At 49.6% G+C, this 16,099-nt stretch overlaps 1 protein-coding gene across 2 annotated transcripts in view; it reads right to left on the bottom strand.

Annotated features, from left to right (window-relative positions):
- The window catches only part of LOC119971361 (uncharacterized protein C16orf86-like), a 29,819-nt gene extending 17,549 nt beyond the window's left edge, over positions 1-12,270 (bottom strand). Inside the window, exon 1 of one of the 2 annotated variants that reach the window (XM_038806794.1) lies at positions 12,110-12,270. In XM_038806794.1, the coding sequence (XP_038662722.1) occupies positions 12,110-12,220 (111 nt within the window). In that variant the 5' untranslated portion in view covers positions 12,221-12,270. Of the gene's footprint in view, positions 1-11,887; positions 12,035-12,109 lie in introns of those variants that run through there. The other variant, XM_038806795.1, reaches the window with a different exon arrangement.
- Positions 12,271-16,099: the final 3,829 nt, after the last annotated feature.

The raw sequence follows: 16,099 nt of genomic DNA, 5'->3' as shown, positions 1-16,099 counted from the left end.
TGAGGACAAACCTCTTGATTATTTTTCACAGCATGCAGCAAGAACTTAAATTGACAGCTGAAGTCCTTAGCTGAAATGTAATATTAAATGGCAAAGCAAGAGATAGTGTGAGGACCAAGCAGGCCCACCTGCCACATTAAAGATAAGCAATAATGGTATGTCGCGAAGGTCGGCCGGCATGGGTCGCTAACGTCAGCTGGCATGTCTCGCGAACGTCTACCGGCATGTGTCCTGAAGGTCCACTGGTTGGTAAAAGTGGGTCCTGGGAAAAAAAGTTTGAAAAACACTGTCCTACACTATCGCAGGCAATTGTCTCTGATACTGAAGAAAGATAAGGAACCGGAGCAGTGTGGATCCTATCATTTGATATTGTTGTTAAATGTGGATGCTAAGAGTTGGCGAAGATGTTGGCTTCCTGAATTGCGGACTGTGTCCCGGGGATGATAGGTGAGGACCAAACAGGGTTTGTGAAGGGGAGGCAGTTGTTGGCAAATGTGAGGAGGTTACTTAACATGATTATGATGCCCCCAGAGGGGCAGGAAGTGGAAGTGGCGCAGGCGATGGATGCGGAGAAGACTTTTGACCGGGTGGAGTGGGAATATCTGTGGGAGGTGTTGGCACGGTTTGTGTTTGGTCAGCGGTTTGTGGATTGGGTTCGGTTGCTGTATAAGGCATTGGTTGCAAGTGTGCAGACGAACCGGATGCGTTCAGGATATTTTGGGTTGCACCGTGGGACAAAGCAGGGGTGCCCCCTCTCCCCGTTGCTTTTTGCCTTGGCGATAGAGGGTTGGCGTTACCAAATATAATGCATTACTACTGGGGCTAACATCGTTATGGTCAGGAAATGGGTAGTGGGAAAGATGTCGGTATGGGAGCAGATGGAGGCGGCTTCTTTCAGGGGAACGGGTTTAGGGGCATTGTTAACAGCACCTCTACCGTTCTCGCCGACCAGGCATTCCGTGACCCCAGTGGTGGTGTTGGCCTTGAGGGTATGGGGCAGTGGAGGCAGCACTTGAGACTGGAGGGTGCCTTGGTGTGGGCACCGGTTTGTGACAACCATAGGTCTGCCCCGGGAGGCTGGATGCGAAGTTTCGGGAGTGACGGCAGGTGGGGATTGAGAGGTTTAGATATCTGTTCGTAGGGGGCAGATTTGCGAAATTAGAGTACCTGGAGGAGGAACATGAGGAGGAACATGAGCTGCCCAGGGGGATGGTTTTAGGTACTTTCAGGTCCGGGATTTCGTTAGGATAAAGGTGTTTCCCGGGTTCCCGCCCTTGGTGCTGCAAACAAGGTGCTGTCGCGGGATAGAGTAGGTGAGGGGAAGGAGTCCGAGGTTTACAAGGAGTTGATGGATTGGGAGGGGTCCCCGGTGAGGGACATAAAGTGGAAGTGGGAGGAGGAGCTGGGGGGGGGGGGGGGGGGGTGTGGAGGCAGCTGGAGGCCAGGACGAGGGAGGAGGCTCTGTGGAGGGTGAATGTGTCCTCGTCGTGTGTAAGGTGAAAGAGGCCGATGTCTTGGCCTTTGCCTCCCTGATAGCCATGCTATCAGGATTTTGCTTGAGTGGAGGGACTCTGCGCTGCTGAAAGCGGGGGTGTGGGTGAGTGACCTGGTGGAATTCCTGAGGTTGGAAAAGATCAAGTTTGTCTTGAGAGGATTGGTTGATGAGTTCGCCTGCGGGTGGAAGCCATTCAGTGACTTCTTTGAGAAGGATTGAGGTGTCAGCAGAGGGGACGGGGACGGGAGAAGAGGAGGGGTTAAAATGGGGGAGGCAGGACGGGGGAAGGGAAGGGCAGGGGGAGGTGTGGGTGCTAGTTATGTATTATGTTGTACAATTTTGCTTCTGTTCTCATTTGTTTTGTTTGTTGTTTATATAAATGCCTTAATAAAACATTTTTAAAAAATTAATTGGCAAATTCCTCAAGGCAACATTGTTAGCTTGTGTGGAAAATGGGTATAAAAGGAGGAAATGTCATATTGACCAAATAGTGGGCATATTTGTGAAGTTAGAAGATGAATGACACTTGTTGCAGGGCACTAGTTTAGCATCTAGTTTGTGCTATACCCAATCTCCCACTCCTCAATATCGACCCGAGGAGTCAAGCTTGGCAGCAGCACAAAGAGAAATCACACACCTAGGATGGAATAAAACAAGGTCTAAATTTAAATATATAGATAAGCCTAAAGTGTAATGCAGAAACCTTTTAGCCCCTCAAGTCTTCTCAGTAAGATCCTAATTGATCTACTACCTAACTACATGTGTGCTTCTATAATAATCATCCTTATTGTCACAAGTAGCTTTACATTAACACTGCAATGAAGTTACTGTGAAAAGCCCCTGGTTACTGTGAAAAGCCCACATTCCGGCGCCTGTTCAGGTACACAGAGGGAGAATTCAGAATGTCCAATTCACCTAACAGCACGTCTTTTGGGACTTGTGGGAGGAAACCCACGCAGACACAGGGAAAACGTGCAGACTCCGCACAGACAGTGACCCAAGCCGGGAATCAAACCTGGGACCCTGGTATAATGGGCCAGGGTTTAGAGAACACCAAAGTATATCATGGAGTTCACCTGACCCACAACTTCTAATAGATTTTGGTTATGAGGAGCACAAGGGCTCCAGGTGTTATGCAACAGAGATCTTAGGTATTTTTAAACAAAACAATGTTTATTCTATGAATCCAGTTAACATTTTATAAACACACAGTAAACATCTTATCAACTACCAACACAGATACCCCCCAAAGATACAGTACTCTATAGGTAACCCTTAGTAACTTTCCTAACAACATCCATAAGCCAAACACCCTTTTTGTCCGACAATACAGTAGGCTTGCATTCCTTACAGAAACAGGTATTACTTTGAAGTTATCACGTGGTCTGGAGACATTCTTTGACATGAGAGAGAGACCAAAATATACCTCCTTGGTCTGAATGCAGTTCCCCAAAGCGAAACCAAAAAATAACTCAGAGCCACAAAGCAGCTTCCAGCTCAAAACAAAAGTAAAAAGCAGAGCCAGAGCCCAGCTCCACCCAATGACATCACTGCAGCCATTTGAGAAGACAAACATTTCTTAAAGTGACACTGGTGCTGTGAAGCAGCAGTGCTGCCCACTATGTCCCATTTTCCTTAGTACATTTGAACAGAAATCTATCAAATTCAGTTTTAAAATTAACAATTGATCTTGCATCAACTGTCATTCATGAAAAGATTTCCAAACTTTTCTACCATCCTTTGAATACATATTTCCAAATCTCACTGGTGAAAAGCTCGGCCTAACTTCTACACTATGCGCTGAATGTTTGAAACGTCAAGGTGACCAGGAGCTGACTCTGCTGGTTCTGTGACGGTAATCAATACTGCCTCACTTCGCGGAAGCATATCCAGGATCCTGGATAGCTCAGTCCATTCTGTTTAATGAATGGCGCAAAGCGAGTGGAATAGAACCCACGTGAAAGCAAGTGGAATAGAACCCAGGGCAGCATGGTAGCATAGTGGTTAGCACAGTTGCTTCACAGCTCCAGGGTCCCAGGTTTGATTCCCGGCTGGGTCACTCTCTGTGCGGAGTCTGCACGTTCTCCCCGTGTCTGCGTGGGTTTCCTCTGGGTGCTTCGGTTTCCTCCCACAGTACAAAGATATGTGGGTTAGGTGGATTGGCCATGCTAAATTGCCCTTAGTGCCCATAAAATGTTAAGTGGGGGTTACTGGGTTACGTGGGCTTCAGTAGGGTGCTCTTTGTAAGGGCCGGTGCAGGTTCGATGGGCCGAATGGCATCCTTCTGCACTGTAAATTCTATGATGATCTATGAATGTTGGGCAATAACTAGTGTAGCCACCTGGGTTGGCCACTTCCCCACTCCAAAATGGAAGCCGCTAAGAATGCAGGGAAATTCAGCCAAGGACAGGAAAACAAGCAAGTGCAAAGTTTCTTGTATATTAGAACTTGCAGAACCCAGACAGACTCGAAACCAAAAACCATCTGCATAGTAATGGCAATCCCCGGGAACAATTGGTAACATTTAAGAGTAATCAAGACCAAACCAGACTCCTCGGCGCCAGCGGGAGCCAAGAGAAAGGAAGGCCAACGGACACTTAGGAACCGCCCAGCGATCAGGGAACAGCCCCAGTATTGGGGAAATCAAATCAATTGATTGGAACATAGTCCAATCAATTGGAACCAGGTACGGGGCCGCCCAAAAAGGCGCGAAGCCCCTGGGGACTATAAAATAGAGTCCCCAAGTTCAGTTCGATCTTCTTGGCAGGGTCTCTCAGCAGCTCGAAACAACTCTTGACCGTGACCTGCCTAGCAACTGCACCAACCAAGTAAGTGTCCAGTCAACGCACGCTACGGGATAGGCGCTCCTAACCCTTAGTCCATACCAGCTGGAAGCCTGCAGACTCAGAAGCGAACGAAAGGCCATTTGTTCCCCATATCTGGTGGGCCAGTTTCCAAAGTTAAGTATTGGCCTTTTAGTGTTAGAAATAGTCTAGTGAGTAGTATTTTATGCATGAGTAGCGATTGACTGTGTATATAATAAATGTGTTTTGATTTGAACCTTACTAACTGGTGTATTGAGTTATTGATCAGCACTTGAACTAGAACCTCGTGGTGGTATCATAAAGATACCTGGCGACTCTAGAGCAAGGTGATTAAACAGAGCAAATTAAGTGTAAAGCACACTTAGCACAACGAGCAACACTAGGGACAGTGGATTCAAAATATATCAAAATAAATCCAATTACATTTGGCTATATACTCATTCAGGCAAACTGACAGTAAATAGCTCATGAATATTGAAATAGAACATTAGCTTATTGAAACCCCTAGGAGGCCTTGTTGTGCAGTGGTAGTGCCCCTATCGTTGGACCAGAAGTTCCTGATTCAAGTCCAATGCATTGAGGGAACAAGGAATCAGCCTGGAGGTGCCTCCAGAGATGAGGTCTCCCTGGTGTGTGACCCCCCCCCCCACCTCCGCAAACGGTGTCACCAGGTTAATTTCCATAGATGTCACTCCCAGTCCCCAAAAGAAAATAGGCAGGGGGTTAGTGAGGAAATCCCAGCAGCTGACACTGCCCCCCCCCCCCAAGCAGTGTGCTTTGGGGTCGGACGGGACCCTGGGGGGCCCGTTCCACCCAGTACAATTTAGCATCCTGGACTTCTTCAATTTCTCAGGGGAGGAGGACAGCGACAACCCCCTGCTTCTTTGGTTCTTAGCGGGTTATAGTTTGGAAGATCCTCTGTCCCCACCACTGTCTTCGGGCACCTCTGCCACCTGGACCTGTTTCCGGAGTTATTTTCGGGGCCTTTTGATGACCAGGCAGCGGGGACGGAGCAGGCATCTGCACCACCGCCTCCCGCTAGCCCGGAACCCCAGGAGGAGCCTGAGGAGATCCCGGCTGTCGATGATCCAGGTGGCGGGATCAAGGTAGGCCCTCCGTTGATTGGTGGGCCCATGTCGCCTGCCGTGGTAGAGGATTTGGGTCCGGAGGGCGACTGTCCGAAGGCTGTCAATTGCCCATTGTTGGAAGCGGAGGGTGCACAGAAGGCACTCTGCAGTGGGGTGCAGGGCTCACTCGTGCCTGACACTGTGTGGCCCCTCACCCCCTCCGGGGGACTCCTGGAATCTGGCACATCATAATTGAAGGTTCTTTTGTTTTCCTGCTGCTGTAGATAGTTCAGGCAGTGTCCTATAGCCACCCCCTCCCCCCACCAACACCCTGACTCCCTCCCTCCCCACCACCCTCCTTTCCCCTTTCTCTTCACTACCCCCCTTCTGTTGGTACAAGAGGTGAGGGTATCTGGTTTCTCCAGTGCAAAGTTCAGTGCTTGTATTGTTTGTTTTTTGTAACTGTGTTGTGAACTGTTTTAATAATCAGAGTATCCAACCCTCCCTCCCCGTATGTTGGTACTGAGGGGAGGGTACCCTGTTTCTCCAACACAAAATTAGTGATTGTACTGTTTGGCCTTGAATATATTTTTTACTGTTTTAATAAAAAGATTTGACTGTCAGTCATCGAAAGAACCTTCATAAAGTGGTCCAACAGGTTGATGATTGTGGTGATCCACTGTGTTAACTGTGTGCATCTGTATTAGGGGATGTACAGTAGGACCTACACTACAGGTTCGCCGGTAGCCCCTGCCGGCTAGTTCCGCCCACAAGGAGCCGTATAAATAGGCATGACTCCTCCTGATCAGCCATTCTGCCAGCTGCAGTAGGAGGCCACGTATCTGACTGTAATAAAGCCACAGTTGTACCAATCTGAGTCTTTCGTGCAATTGATAGTGCATCAATTTATTACAGTCACATTTTCCACATTATGGACATCAGGATCAAACCCGATCGCCTGCAGCTGGATCCGCACTCGCCAGACGCCAGAAAGGACTTTAATCACTGGCTGGCTTGCTTTGAGGCCTATATCAACACTGCGACCCCCGCGCCGATGGAAGCTCAGAAGATCCAAGTGCGTTACTCCAGGTTGAGCTCCAGCGTGTTCCCGCTAATCCAGCCCTGAATTACGCAGAGGCTATGACTCTCCTTAAAGAGAACTACGTTCAGAAGACAAACACACTCTTTGCAAGGCACGTTCTCGCCACTCGCGTACAACTACCTGGTGAGTTGATCGAAGACTTCTGGCGGGCTCTTATCCCACTCGTACGGGACTGTGACTGTCAGGCCGTCACGGCCACGGAACATTCCAATCTCCTCATGCGAGACGCATTCGTGACGAGGATTGCGTCGGACCCCATCCGACAACGACTGCTGGAAGGGGCCACGCTCGATCTAGCGGAGACAAAAGCTTTAGCTCTCTCCATGACGGTCGCATCTTGCAACGTCCAATCCTATCCTGCTCGCCGCGCGGCCCACCCCTCCTACTCCTCTTGGACCCCGCAAACGACCCCCACGGCTGGGGCCACTCCTGCTCAATATGCCTGCGCCGTCCACCACACCACGCACCCTGGATGTCCCCGCTGTTACTTCTGCGGCCAGCAGAAGCACCCCCGCCAGCGCTGCCCAGCTTGCGCCGCCATTTGCAAATCCTGCGGTAAGAAGGGCCACTTTGTGGCGGTGTGCCAGGCCCACGCAGTCGCCGCTATCGCGCCCAAATTTGCGCACTTCCCCCAGCTGATCGCACAATGGGCACCGCCGTCCTCTGCTCCCGGGGCCACATGCAACCAGTGGGCGCCGCCATCTTCTCCCCCCAGGTCCACGTGTGGCCCGTGGGTGCCGCCATCTGGCCCTGACCCCACAACGTGCGCTCCATGGGCGCCGCCATCTTGCCCCGCGCCTGCAACGTGCGCTCAGTGGACGCCACCATCTTGCCCCACCCCTACAACCTGCGCTGCGTGGGAACCGCCATCTTCTCCTCCACAGGTCCTCCGGATGCCGCCATCGCCACTATTTGGTCTTCCCCACGGGACTGGAACGCTGGATCCGGGTCGCCGATGCTCCACATCTGAATCCTCGGACGACCACCCGCTGCTTGCCTCTATGACACTGGACCAGTTCCGTCCTCACAACCTGGCCACCGCTTCGACGACAGTGGAAATCAACGGCCACGCGACCTCTTGCCTACTGGACTCTGGGAGCACCGAAAGCTTCATCCACCCAGACACGGTAAGGCGCTGCTCCCTCGCGGTTCACCCCGCCAACCAACGATCTCCCTGGCCTCCGGATCCCACTCTGTCCCGATCCGAGGGTTCTGTGCGGTCAATCTCACTGTCCAAGGCGTGGAATTCAGCAGTTTCCGCGTCTACGTTCTCCCCAACCTCTGTGCTGCACTATTGCAGGGTCTGGATTTTCAGTGTAATCTCCAGAGTCTCACCCTCAAATTCGGCGGGCCCCTACCCCCACTCACCGTTTGCGGCCTCACGAACCTCAAGGTTGACCCCCCTCCCTCTTTGCCAATCTAACTGCGGATTGCAAGCCCGTCGCCACCAGGAGCAGACGGTACAGCGCCCAGGACAAGGCCTTCATCAGGTCCGAAGTCCGGCGGCTGCTTCGGGAGGGTATCATCGAGGCCAGCAACAGCCCTTGGAGAGCCCAAGTGGTAGTGGTTAAAACTGGGGAGAAACACAGGATGGTCGTGGACTACAGCCAGACCATCAATCGGTAGACGCAGCTCGACGCGTACCCCTCCCTCGCATATCTGATATGGTCAATCAGATTGCACAGTACCGGGTCTTCTCAACGATCAACCATAAATCCGCCTACCACCAGCTCCCCATCCGTAAATCGGACCGTCCATACACTGCCTTCGAGGCGGACAGTCGCCTCTATCAATTTCTTAGGGTTCCCTTCAGCGTCACTAACGTGGTCTCGGTATTCCAAAGACAAATGGACCGAATGGTTGACCAGTACGGACTGCGGGCCACGTTTCCGTACCTGGACAACGTCACCATCTGCGGCCATAACCAGCAGGACCATGACGCCAACCTTGCCAAATTTCTCCACACCGCCACTCTCCTCAACCTCACCTACAATAAGGAGACGTGCGTGTTGAGTACCAACCGCTTAGCCATCCTCGGCTACGTAGTCCAAAATGGACTCCTGGGGCCCGATCCCGACCGCATACGCCCCCTCATGGAGCTCCCCCTATCCCACTGCCCCAAGGCCCTCAAACACTGCCTTGGGGTCTTCTCCTACTACGCCCAGTGGGTCCCAAACTACGCGGCCAAGGCCCACCCACTTATACAGTCCACTCAATTTCCCCTCACGGCCGAGACACAACATGCCTTCGCCCGTATTAGAGTAGACATAGCCAAGGCCGGGATGCACGCAGTAGACGAGACACTGCCCTTTCAAGTAGAGAGCGACGCTTCAGATGTCGCCCTTGCCGCCACTCTAAACCAGGCGGGCAGACCCGTGGCATTCTTTTCCCGCACCCTTCATGCCTCTGAAATTCGACATACGTCCGTTGAAAAGAAGGCCCAGGCTATCGTTGAAGCGATGCAGCATTGGAGGCATTACCTGGCCGGCAGGAGATTCACTCTCCTCACTGACCAACGGTCGGTAGCTTTCATGTTCAGCAACACGCAGCGGGGCAAGATCAAAAATGATAAAATCTTGCGGTGGAGAATCGAGTTCTCCACCTACAATTACGAGATTTTGTATCGCCCCGGCAAGCTCAACACGCCCCCAGATGCCCTCTCCCGAGGTGCATGTGCCAGCGCACAAGTAGACCAACTCCGGGCCTTGCACGACAGCCTTTGTCACCCGGGGGTCACTCGATTATACCACCTCGTCAAAGGCCGCAATCTGCCCTACTCCGTCGAGGAAGTACGGACAGTCACCAGAGACTGTCAGGTCTGTGCGGAGTGCAAGCCGCACTTCTACTGGCTGGACCGTGCGCGCCTGGTGAAAGCGTGTCCCGCCCCTTTGAACGCCTCAGCGTGGATTTCAAAGGGCCCCTCCCCTCCACCGACCGCAACACATATATCCTCAGTGTGGTCGATGAATTCTCCAGGTTCCCCTTTGCCATCCCATGCCCCGATATGACGTCCGCCACCGTCATCAAGGCCCTCAACTCCATCTTCACTCTGTTCGGTTTCCCCGACTACATCCACAGAGACAGGGGATCCTCATTCATGAGCGATGACGAAATGTGACTCTGAACTATCGAAATGTGACTCTGAACTATCGAAATGTGACTCTGAACTATTGCGCAATCTGTTGAATCACTGATTTCTGTTTTGTGTCACATTAAGTTTTTGCAACGTGAGAGAACAACAATGATGGACAATTAGAAAGAAAATTCCTGTCCGATGGTGTTCGGATGTGGAATACATTCCACCAGCGGGACCTTGAAAGCAAGACCTGCTTTTCTACGGTGCCCTTCGCCACCTCAGGACGTCACGGAGCATTTTACAGCAGATGAAGTACTTTTAAATTGTGGGCATTGTTGCAACGTTGGAAACGCAGCTGCCAGTTTTCACAGCGGAGATGCCCAGAAACAACACTCCGCTATTGGTCTGCTCGTCCGTTGTGATTTTGCTGCATGTTCAATAATAGCTCAGGAGATTTGGGAGATCGCTCCTGCTCGTCTTCAACAGTGGATGGGGACTGTTTTACCCCCACCTGAGAAAAGACCTGGTTTAAAGTCGAAAAGACCAAAGAATCTACCACAACATTGACCAGGAAACTGGATGAATACTTGAAAAATATTAAAGGAATCAAAATGTAGTCGGGCTGGGTACCTTCAATTGCACTTTTCTGTATGATGTTCTCAACTTTATGTGAAATTAAATGAACTGATGTTTAAAAATAAAAAAATTCATGAGCGATGAGCTGCGTCAGTTCCTGCTCAGCAGGGGTATCACCTCCAGCAGGACGACCAGCTACAAGCCCCGGGGAAACGGGCAGGTAGAGAGGGAGAACGAGACGGTTGGAGGGCCGTCCAGCTGGCCCTATGGTCCAGAAACCTCCCAGCCGCTCGCTGGCAGCAGGTCCTCCCGGATGTACTGCACTCCATCCGGTCTCTACTGTGCACCGCCACAAATAACACACCCCATGAATGTGTTTTTACCTTCCCTAGGAAGTCCACATCCGGGGTGTCGCTCCCGACTTGGCTGGCAGCTCCAGGACCGGTTCTTCTACGTAGGCATGTCCGACTCCACAAGGCGGACCCCTTGGTGGACATGGTACACCTACTCCACGCCGATCCCCAGTATGCCTATGTGGAGTTCCCCAACGGCCGCCAGGATACGGTCTCACTCAGGGACCTGGCTCCTTCAGGTTCCACTCACACACAGTTCCCCACCCACACGCCACCCTCCCCTCCCCTCCCCCGGCGCTCCCAGCATTAGCTCCACAAGGTCCATCCCTCCTTCCCCTGCCCACGCTACAGGATGAGGAAGACTTCGGCACGCTCCCGGAGTCATCCAACTACTGGCCGACACCAACACTGCCAGCACCGACTTCGCCACCTATGTCGCTCCCAGAGAACCGTCAAACCACCAGACAGGCTTAACCTCTGATGGGCACCAGACTACAAGATGGACGAATTTTGTTCCCCCTCCCCTCTGTAAATTACTCTGTATCTAGTTCCACGCCACCCCCACTGGACTCATTTTTAACAGGGGGTGAATGTGGTGATCCACTGTGTTAACTGTGTGCACCTGTATTAGGGGATGTACAGTAGGACCTACACTACAGGTTCGCCGGTAGCCCCTGCCGGCTAGCTCCGCCCACAAGGAGCCGTATAAATAGGCATGACTCCTCCTGATCAGCCATTCTGCCAGCTGCAGTAGGAGGCCATGCATCTGACTGTAATAAAGCCACAGTTGTACCAATCTGAGTCTTTCGTGCAATTGATAGTGCATCAATGATCAGCTCCCGAATCCTTCCACCACTTACCCCACTATTTCCTCAGAAACGTAAAAAAAGTGTTTTTTTTGTTAAGATATGCTTTTAAAAAACGAAAGCCCTGAGGTGCAACTGGTATACAAAACACTGTCTCATAGCTGTTTATGCCAGAGAAACGATTTCAGCTTTCTTCACCAATGCCAATCTCACAGTCGTGAACCAGGGACCAAAACCCAGATCGACTTTTGAGGTAAAGGAAAGTGAAGCTCCTTTGAGGAAATCGTCTCTCTTACTACCTTTGGTGTGAGACCATATGGATGGAGAGCGTTAAGCCAACGGCGGTTTCCAACAATCCAACCTGCTGTTTGTGGCAGGGGTAGCCTTGGAGTTATCCCATACTTCTGACACCAAAACTCAATTTTAATTTCTATCTATTATTTCGGCTTTGACAAAACGTGATCCAGACTCGAGACGTTAGCTCCATTCTCTCTCTCCACAGATGCTGTCAGACCTGCTGAAATCGTCCAGTATTTTCTGTTTTGTTTAAATTTCTATACTAATTTCTAAACGTTAAAATTACTAACTTTGGGCTGGGGGTCGCCGGCTCAGCGCCTGGACGGGGCAAAACCCCAAAGCTGCGGGTGGGAACTGCAGGGGGTCCTGTAGAGTCAGGCACCCGGGGTGAAGAATGAAAGGCTGACAGCTGCCCCGGCGATGAGGCCCCCGCTGTGCTGCGGAGGGTCGCCGTGCGCACTGGGCCCCGTTGCTATGGTGACAGGAGATGGAGCAGGGCTGGTTTTACTCACGTGCAGAGCTCGCACCTCCGGCCTCTCCATCAGCGCCGACAGTTTGGCGAAGAACCGCGACACCGGCACTTTGCGCGGGTTTGACTCAGATTTGCTATCGCTGGACGACATCCCCCACCCCCGTTACGGAAGAGCAGTGACACATGGCCGTTTGGTGCCCGTTGGAGGGGCTGGAAAGTTCTGGAGTGCCGGGCTCGAGCCGCCACTGTGACACCCGGCAGTCTTATGAAAGCAGGTAAACATGACAGGACCAATGTTTCTAATTTCAAGTTTCAACCAAAGGTTGTTTTGAATTTATGGTATGAATACGTCTTCTAATGTTCCAGCAGCGATCATTTTCTCAAAAAAAATGTTTGAATACTTTCAGCTTGAACGGTTTTGCAATTACCTTCCCATTTTTAAAAATCCCTCCTTTGCAAAGTTTAAGCTTCTTAAAAAAAGTTAACACTTCATACAATGCGGCTTTCCTTACTTGCTAACTAAAACAACTTCTGGCCTCCGTACGACAAAACGCATGTTAAGGTGCAAAAGGTGTTCACATGGATTGTACCAGAACTAAAAAGTTACATATATCAGAGAACACTGGACAGCCTGGGGCTCTTTTCTCTGGCGAAGAGAAAGCTCGGGGGAGCTTTAAAGCTCTTAAATGACGAAGGGGTTTGATTAGGGAGACGACGATAATATATTTCGATTTGTGAGGAAATCCAAAACCAAGCACCATAAATGTAAGATAATCACTAAATTCAATGAGGAAGTGCTGTAACCTGTAAGACTATGCATCGACAGAGGCCGTTCGGCCCATGAAACCCATGCCGCGCCTTCTGTAAGAACAATTTAGTTAGTCCCATTCTCCAAATCAGCGCACCCCCCGAGTCAGGTTCTTATAGATTTTCCTCTGAATGGTACAATTAAACCTGTCTCCACCACCCTTCAGGCACTGCATTCCAGATCCTAACAACTCATTGCATAAAAACATTTGTCCTCGGGTCACCTTTGATTTCTTGGCCAATTATTTAAAGTTGGTGTCCTCTGGTTCTTGAACCTTCCTCCAACGAGAACAGTTTCTTTATATCTTCTCTCGCTTCACACTTTGTGCAAAATTTCATCTTCCGTATGTCTACCCTTTCCACCAACCTATGTCCTGTTGAAATTTATCACCATTTTCATCACATTTTACTGTACTTAAGTGTTGTGTCTCTTCTTCTTCACTGTCTTCTTACCCTTCCTCCTGGGGAGGTTCCAGTCTTATGGTATGTGAAAGATATCAGGGGTTGATCGTGCCACAAGATGTTTCCCAGGAGCATTATAAAACAAAATATGACACCAAACCACAAAGGACATACTAGCTCAAATGACCAAAGGCTTGGTCAGAATTTATATCATTAAAAATAATATTTAGTTGGATAAAGAATTGTTGCTTTAGACAGTGTCCTATTATTTGCATCAACAGATCCAGCAGAGGTGGCTGCACAGTTGCCTGGAAATTTTCAACATTAACTTTGGACCACATGAAGTCTCAGGGTTTCAGGCCAACCATAGGCAAATAAACATCTTGCTGATTACCACATATTCTAGATTTACATAGATGATTTGGAGTTGGGGACCAAGGGCAATGTGTCCAAGTTTGCAGATGACACTAAGATGAGTGGTAAAGCGAAAAGTGCAGAGGATACTGGAAGTCTGCAGAGGGATTTGGATAGGTTAAGTGAATGGGCTAGGGTCTGGCAGATGGAATACAATGTTGACAAATGTGAGATTATCCATTTTGGTAGGAATAACAGCAAACGGGATTATTATTTAAACGATAAAATATTAAAGCATGCCGCTGTGCAGAGAGACTTGGATGTGCTAGTGCATGAGACACAGAAGGTTGGTTTACAGGTGCAACAGGTGACTAAGAAGGCAAATGGAATTTTGTCCTTCATTGCTAGAGGGATGGAGTTTAAGACTAGGGAGGTTATGTTGCAATTGTATAAGGTGTTAGTGAGGCCACACCTGGAGTATTGTGTTCAGTTTTGGTCTCCTTACTTGAGAAAGGACATACTGGCACTGGAGGGTGTGCAGAGGAGATTCACTAGGTTAATCCCAGAGCTGAAGGGGTTGGATTATGAGGAGAGGTTGAGTAGACTGGGACTGTACTCGTTGGAATTTAGAAGGATGAGGGGGATCTTATAGAAACATTTAAAATTATGAAGGGAATAGATAGGATAGATGCGGGCAGGTTGTTTATGAACCCATGCTGCGTCTGCCCAATGGGACAATTTCCATACAGATGCCTCGCTATTTCTTCCTTGATGATAGATTCCAGCATCTTCCCTGCTACCGAAGTTAAGCTAACTGGCCTATAATTACCCGCTTTCTGCCTGCCTCCTTTTTTAAACAGCGGTTTCACGTTTGCTAATTTCCAATCACCCGGGACCACCCCAGAGACTAGTGAATTTTGGTAAATTATCACTAGTGCATTTGCAATTTCCCTAGCCATCTCTTTTAGCACTCTGGGATGCATTCCATCAGGGCCAGGAGACGTGTCTACCTTTAGCCCCATTAGCTTGCACATCACTACTTCCTTAGTGATAACAATCATCTCAAGGTCCTCAGCTCTTCATAGCCTTATTTCCATCAGTCATTGTAACCTCCTTTGTTTAAGCACAAAACACTACTGTTTGATTTTACCTTCTCACCCTCCATCTGTATTTTAAATTCCACCATATTACGATCGCTCCTTCTGAGAGGATCCCTAACTATGAGATCATTAATCAATCCTGTCTCATTACACTGGACCAGATCTAGGACCGCTTGTTCAACGTTGTCAAAGCAATGGAGGCATTCAAAGGTGAACTTCCACAGGCACAATGTAGACGTGTCCCCACACAGAAAAAGGGTAGTACTGTCAAATCTAGAGTCACCTGGTGGTCCTGAAGCATTCAGGCCAAGTTAAATGAGCAAAAGAAAATTTATGGCACCCACAAAAGATTTAATACTGTAAAAAATTTAGAGAGTATAGAAAGTACTTGGGTGAAGGAAAATGGAAATCAGGAAAGCAAAGAGGGTACAAAAAATATTGGCAGTTAAAATAAAAAAAACAATCCTAAGATGTTTTACCAATCTATTAAGAGCAAAAGAATAACAATGGAAAAGGTAGGGCTTATCAGAGATAACTTGTGGGTTTATTTAGAAGATGTGAGCAGGGTTGTCAGTGAGTACTTCATTTGTCTCTGTCTTGACTTTTTAAAAAATATTTTATTCTCCATTTTCACATTTTCTTCAGAATTTACACCCCACCCACAAGCAGTAAACGGTAACAGATACAAAGTCAATCCCCTTATCAACAACAACGATCCCATCCTCCCACCACCCCAAACAACGGCCCACCTGACAGTACAAGCATCAACTAAAACAAACCCACGGTGGGAAAAGCAAAGGAAAAAAAAATGAAAAAGGAATCAGGAATCGCCGATGGTCACCATTGACCTATAGCGCCTGCACCCCCCCCCCCCCCCCCCAAACATTCAATTCCATCTAATCCCCGAAAGAGTACCGTAAATGACAACCATGAACTGTAAACCACCCCCATCCCCGACTCCTCCCCTCCACTTCCTCTGATAAAACTCCTCCCCCCAACCTCGGTTCATTCCCCCAACTTTCCACCCTGGCTAGACACATCGGAACCCGTTCTGCCAGCCTGCGATGGCCGCAGCCCCTCCCCCCCATCTCACTCCCGTTCACTGGCCGGCTTAAACCAGCCAGCGTGTAGGCCCCCCTCCTGGGTCTCTTTCCCTCTTGCTCGGTCCCAGGAAAACCAAGAAATCCCAATTTAGCACACAAACCCCGCGTACACACCCAAACCCCAAAGAACCATCATTACAAGTGAAAGTCTCAACTCTTCCCTTGTCCAAATATATACAACGTCGGCTCATTTAGCACATACACCAGCACGCAGTGAAAAAATACAGTTACATGAGGCTACATCGGTACATGACCATTTCTCAA

This window comes from Scyliorhinus canicula, chromosome 9 (assembly GCF_902713615.1).
Source record: "Scyliorhinus canicula chromosome 9, sScyCan1.1, whole genome shotgun sequence".
Classification (NCBI taxonomy): Eukaryota; Metazoa; Chordata; class Chondrichthyes; order Carcharhiniformes; family Scyliorhinidae; genus Scyliorhinus; species Scyliorhinus canicula.
Note: the sequence above shows the minus strand (reverse complement) of the source record. Positions and strands in the feature narration are given on the sequence as shown.